The following is a 6,054-nucleotide window of genomic DNA, read 5'->3' as shown; positions in this document are numbered from 1 at the left end:
TTTGTCTGTATGACTTTAACGTTAATAATCCAATATTGTTGACTAGGTGAAATACTAAATATTGAATTGGGTACAGAGATAATTATTAGAAGTTGTTTTGCTAATAGGACTTTTAGTATCACTATTAACACATAGAGAGCAAAGGAGATTCAGTTAGGCTACCATGAAGAGGCTGATTTTAATTGGGAAAGTAACAGTGGGACTAAAAGGCCAAGCCCGTCAACAAGACAGAAAATACGCTTTATGATAGGAACCCCTGACGTCACTTAGCTCTGTCCCAAAATGGGCTGTTTGCGCTCAAAAGGGTGTCACCCATCTTCTCCTATTAGTGATAGGAGCCGAGGAGCGCACAGCTGGGACTCACTGAGCATCCCACACAGGAGAGGTACAGGAGGCTAAGGACACAGTTTGGGATCTGGAGACATCAAAAACATCACTGGTAAGTCGGATGCATCATCTTCAAACCGCAGATCTTAAAATAAACTACTCTGTATACAGCCATTGCCAGACAAAGTAGTTCGTTTGAACAACTGTTGGGGGAAGTAAGCCAGTCCTGTTGGAACTGCAGTGGAAAGAACAGTGTGGGACACAGGAAGATGGGCAGGCATCACAATACAGGATTATTAATGACTTGTGTGATTGGAGGATGCTATGTATGCACTGTAGCATGGTGTGTGCATACAGGTAAACTAATTATATTTGGTATTACACCTGATGAAGCAGAATTTTCCATTTGAGAAACAGAAACCCAATATTTCTCTTTTGGACTTGTTGGAAATCAGTAGAAGCCCTCATCCCTGTTTCAACCGGTGCCCTCTTGTCTATTTCTGGATGTTACACGGTTTCTAAAATATGTTTTACATGCATTATCATTTAGCTTTTCATATGAATGTAATAATATTTTTTCAAACAGCCCGTGTGGAGAGAGGGCAAGCAAAGCGTTAACAAACCCCGTGCTTTCATCTTCCCAAATTGAAGTTTAGTCAGCTTCTTAGATGAGTGCGCAGAGATTAACCAAAAAGATAAACACCAATTAGCTTAATTTCTAGGCTGGCTATGGCATTTCCCCTGGAAACGAATTCAGCTGTGACCAGATCTTCACATACTGCCGACTGTCCAGCTAAACTAAATACGGATAAAACGGTCCAGTCCAATATACTGTGTCTGTCGGGGAAGATAAGGCTTTTGATTTTGTTCACTGGGGGTTTGATGCAGTGCAGGGACTGGAAGTGAGCAGTCTCCAGAGAGGCTTTTTAATTGGGAATATTGGTCTAGAAAGACTCCCAGCGCTAAAATATTTCCGAGAGATAAAGGGATGGAAAACAAACTAACCCCTGATTGTATCTAAAAACGGAAAACAATATTTACAGAGTATAAGGAAAACGTTACGCAAACAACTTAATTCAATTTGTGTCATTTTGACTTTGTTAATTGTTATCTTTTGTAGCTTTGAAAGATCTAGCAAATACCTAAATCAAGAGGTATTTACTGCTACTTGTGGTGTTAAAATGAGTAAGGGCAGGGACCCAAGGTCAACTAAGCATTGTGAGCACTAGCAGGTCCATTACAACGACGTAGCCGACAGTACAGTTGTATTACAGTGGGTATTTGTTAGTAAAATGTCTATGGTGTAATTCCTCTTCGTTCTCTGTAGTTATGCAATTATTTTAAACCTGTCTACTTTAGCATTATTTTATGTGGACAGTTCCAAAAGTTTGATCTTTAATGCAATTCTCACACAAAGTAAAATCAATACCATAACACCAGGGTCCTACACTTAATTGAACCATTGAACTAATAGCTTCCTGAATCAGAGTTTTTAAATTATTTGAAATGGTAAGGGGTTTTAAGTTAAGTATAGGATTGTATAGATTACTTTATAAATTGTGTTTAATAAGTTAAGTCTAAGCAGATTGTTACTTCTATTAAGGTTCAATTAATTAACTGAGAGATCTGTTGGAACAAAAACCAGCAGAGTAGGGGGTCCTACAGGACCAGTATTGGGAACCCTGGCCATAATTAATAGGCTCAACAGCACCTGTTTGATCTGCCTAAATAATATAAATTATATTGTTTTCAATGTTGTCTAACTAACCCTAATGTTACTGGTCATGATGTCCTAATACAAATCATGTCTAATTAAACCATTCAAGCAAATGTGTAATATTATAATGAGGTTTTTGTTGGTGGTATCAATCGCCTTTAAGCTGAGATTTAAGCTGGCTTGGTTTCATGGCTGCAGGGTAGCTTCTTCTCATGCTGTAGCCTAACAATGAACTCTGTTTAATAGGGCAGTCCAAACACTTCACACTTTTGATGGATCCTGATAGACAATGTCTTCATAGCTGCTGAACGCGGGAACTGAATAGCCAGGGCAATCTCAAATTTACTTTCCTACCTTTTGGGGGCAGGTAGGCAGGAAACCCTATTGTTTCAGTTTCAAGATGAACTCCCAGCGGACTGTTCACACCTCACACACACACCTGCCCCTTAGCTCTATTGTTTCAATAATGAGGTGTCATGGATTCAAACAGTTAGGCTGAAGGTAAACTAATAATACCTATAATGGGAGTGATTGATAATGTGTCAGTGGCTCATTTAGACAACCGTAGGGCAGAAAGCATTTATTAATGGAGGTAAGGACAGCCATAAAACAGTTCTGGCATCTATAACTCTGGGAAGGTATTGAATGACACCAAGGGATTTCTAAAACCAAGGAATTAGTGTGGACCAGATCTGATTAAGGAAACAATTTGACTACTAAGGGAGCAATTCGTCTCAGTCATTAAAGAGCTCAGTTGCAGTTGCCAAGAATCTGAATCAGCTGTAAAAGGTTCAGCTGCTAATTATAGCAATTGATCAAATATCTTAGTGAGCCACTACTGCTGTTTGTCAAAGGGAAACAATCATTTAATTTACTGGTGCATTTACTTTGTGTATGGTTTCAGATTGGAGACGAAGAGGCAGATTCCCTCAGTGATTTCCTAGGTCTCTAATAAGGAGCTGATCTGGACTTAATGCCAAAAGCTGCAGCATGGAGCTGAAGGTGTGGGTTGAAAGTGTCCAGAGGGTGATCTGTGGGGTATCTGAGAAAACCACCTGCCAGGAAGTGGTCATCGCACTGGCACAGGCTATGGGTAAGAAATGCTTTTTAATTTGTTCCAATATCCAGAAAACAAGAAAAAGAAAAGTATTTCAGTAGGTGTGCTGTAAAGTGTAGTAATGTTCAGATTATATATATATATATATTTTTTAAATAGATAAATGTAAAACATTGTTTAAAAGTTAAACAAATGCACATCCACCCTCCTTATTGTTGTTTCTGCCATTTCTGAAGGTCGCCCAGGCCGGTATACTTTGAAAGAAAAGTTCAAGGAGTTCGAGCGCAACGTCTCCCCCGACGAGAAGCTCTTGGAGTCCTTGAATAAATACGGGCAGCAGGCCAGCGAGGTGCAGCTCATTCTGAACCACAACGGGCCATCTCTAGCCGGGCCGAGGTCATGTGCTCAGCTGCGGGGGCCACGGGGTGCTGACCAGAGTGCACACCGGCAGAGCCTGCCTCCTCTCGTCCGGCTCCGCATCAAGACGGACCTCCAGTCCGACAACAAGAAACCGAAACGCAAGTCGCTTACATTTGCCGAGGAGGCTAGGGAATGGATTGAGTCCTTCAGCAGGACAAGGCTGCACAGGGTCAGGGGCAAGAACAAAGACAACAGGAAGAGGGACTCCACTCTGAGCCAGCATGAAGAAATACAGGAGCCCATCCTCCTCTTCCAGAAGACCCCTGACCAGTCAGTGAGAACAGCAGAGCCAATCTCGGGACAAGATGCAGAGGAGAAACAGATGGAAGAGCTCCACAGACTACTCAGCCAGCAACAAACCCAGCTCATGGCCCTCCAGTCCCAGTTGGACACAACAGAGGCACAGATCGAGGCCTTGGAGGAGCAAGAGCAGCTGAGACAGGAGGCAGAACAGCTTGAAGTGCTCATTGCATCACAGCAGGCCGAGGCGGAGGAGCTGGAGTTCTGGGAGAATGAGCTGAGAGCAGAGGAAGGCTACGAGACAGACCTGCAGGAGCAATTCCTGGAGATGAAGCAGAAAGCGTCGGAGTGTAAGGGGAAGCTGGAGGAGTACAAGAAGCGACTCCAAGGCCTGGACATAGCCAGAGATTCCCAAGCCCACCTGGACTACGAGCTGTCTGAAGAGTTGGCCCTGAGCAGGATGGAGACGAGCCAGCTAGAGGCCAACCTTGCCATGTCCAAGGAATCCCTGCGAGAGGCCAACCAGGAACTGCAGGTCGGTCCACCCCCCTGGGGGAAGATTCTTTCCGATACACCGAAAAGCTTGCCTTTCCCGTATCGGTTCAGTGACACGAGTTGCGGCCCAGGGCAGCTGAGGGAGTGGTTGACTCGGTGGTCCAAAGCCCAGGCTTCAGGGGTGCCCAACCCTGAAGAAGATAAACAATGGGGTAGCACCAGGGTGTAGAAGAGGGACAACTCTACTGACCGCAACAGAGAAATTACAGACTCCATCCTTCTCTTACAGAAGAAACACGGAGAGCTTGACGTCTTGACCGTGGGACTCCTGCACACCAACTCGAAGCACTTCATCTCAGACTCTGGGCCTTGCAGCTCTGCCTTTCTGTGTCACAAATCTTTAGCACACCTTTAGCACTGGCTTATGAGAGGCATTTGCAAAGATCCAGATAGACAGTGAAAGCGAGGGGCGTTGGAGGATTGTTTGTTACCCCCGAATTATCCAGGAACACCACTGTAAAAGGAAAAATAGGGGAGGCCCACCTTTTAATTGGTCAAATTAAGATTGCATTGGGTATTGATCCTATCCAAGATAAACTGATCGCATGAAATTCTTTTACAGATCAAACACTAAGTCTACCACGTGGATCCAAAACAAATCCACCTCTTGCCCGAGAAGGTCTGTTCATATTATCTCCTAAGAGAAATGAGTCAACTTCCAGACAATTGATGGGGACCTGAACGCACATTACATTTACACCGCACTGGTTGACTTTGGGGAACTAAACAACTGTTGTATCTTGTCCATAAAATGGTCAATCCTGGTTTTTAGTAATTATTAAAGACAAGACTTTTTCATAACCAAACATCCACTAATGTTTATTCCAGAACCAACAAGAGACTTTAAACCCAGAGGCAGTTGGCAGTAAGCACAATTCACCCTGGTTTATGTGCTTCTGCAAAAACACTGGATCAAGCATCTGTAACGGGAGACTGGAGCATACCTTTCCAGTAACTTGAGATTTACAAAGCAGTACCTACACTCTTACAGTTTGCCTGTGAAGTGATTGCTTTTGCAAGCTGATGGGTTATGTATGCTATTAAAATAAAAAACCTGATTGAGGTGTTTAGCATTTCTGCTGCACAGATCATGTTCATTCCATTGGACACCAGTTCATGTTCAATGGTTTTTGCATACTGTATTAATGGTTCAATTTAAATATCTCCTCAATTATAAAAATATTTTAGAACACCCTTATTGTTTTCATGCACAATTTGATATACATACTGTACCATGAACTATAATGATATATTTAATTCTTATTTAGTTCTCATTCTGCAGTTATAAGGATCAATATTAGTTGCATTAATTTCAAATTGTCATTTTAAAGTAATTAGTAGAAAAGAGTAGAACATTATGTGCATGGTTGGATAGCTTGTTCATGTGCTCTGATGTCAACTCCATCAGATTGATTTTTAAATATGGAAGATGCATTAACATTTTTCCCAGAAACAGGGTTGAGATACAAAATACTTATTTAGCACCCAGTGCTTTTCCTTGTTTTTTTAAAAAGGGGTTTTAGATTTTATGTAAGTATAGGTATAAAACATGTATATAACACTTATCATTTCCAAACTAACTATAAACCAAATATTTCAATTAAATCAAACTTCTCACAGGTTGTTTAAATCAGAATATATGATAGTGTCTGATGGACCAAATATTGGTCCTCAAATTACAAAAAGAGCTTTTCACTAATAAATTCTAGTCAGGAGGTTGTTCCTTATACTCAAACAG

General features: G+C 41.8%; 1 protein-coding gene across 2 annotated transcripts; it reads left to right on the top strand.

Annotated features, from left to right (window-relative positions):
- The first annotated feature begins 193 nt into the window (after nucleotides 1-193).
- Nucleotides 194-5,548, top strand: rassf11 (Ras association domain family member 11). 2 transcript variants are annotated; one of them, XM_066703465.1, is made up of 3 exons: nucleotides 194-439; nucleotides 2,949-3,137; nucleotides 3,338-5,548. In XM_066703465.1, the coding sequence occupies exons 2-3, from the start codon at nucleotides 3,035-3,037 to the stop codon at nucleotides 4,483-4,485; spliced, it is 1,251 nt and encodes a 416-aa protein (XP_066559562.1). In that variant the 5' UTR covers nucleotides 194-439; nucleotides 2,949-3,034; the 3' UTR covers nucleotides 4,486-5,548. The 2 variants fall into 2 exon arrangements, with proteins under 2 accessions (XP_066559562.1, XP_066559563.1); XM_066703466.1 differs by lacking the exon at nucleotides 194-439 and having other exon boundaries at nucleotides 2,822-3,137.
- Nucleotides 5,549-6,054: the final 506 nt, after the last annotated feature.

This window comes from Amia ocellicauda, chromosome 5 (genome assembly GCF_036373705.1).
Source record: "Amia ocellicauda isolate fAmiCal2 chromosome 5, fAmiCal2.hap1, whole genome shotgun sequence".
In the NCBI taxonomy this organism is placed as follows: Eukaryota; Metazoa; Chordata; class Actinopteri; order Amiiformes; family Amiidae; genus Amia; species Amia ocellicauda.
This window is presented reverse-complemented; position numbering and strand designations above follow the sequence as displayed.

Excerpts from the sequence above, each read along its gene's own strand:
- rassf11 (XM_066703465.1), top strand. The coding sequence starts at position 3,035 with ATGGAGCTGAAGGTGTGGGTTGAAAGTGTCCAGAGGGTGATCTGTGGG. Across the intron at positions 3,138-3,337 it reads CGCACTGGCACAGGCTATGG|GTCGCCCAGGCCGGTATACT; the intron begins GTAAGAAATGCT and ends CCATTTCTGAAG.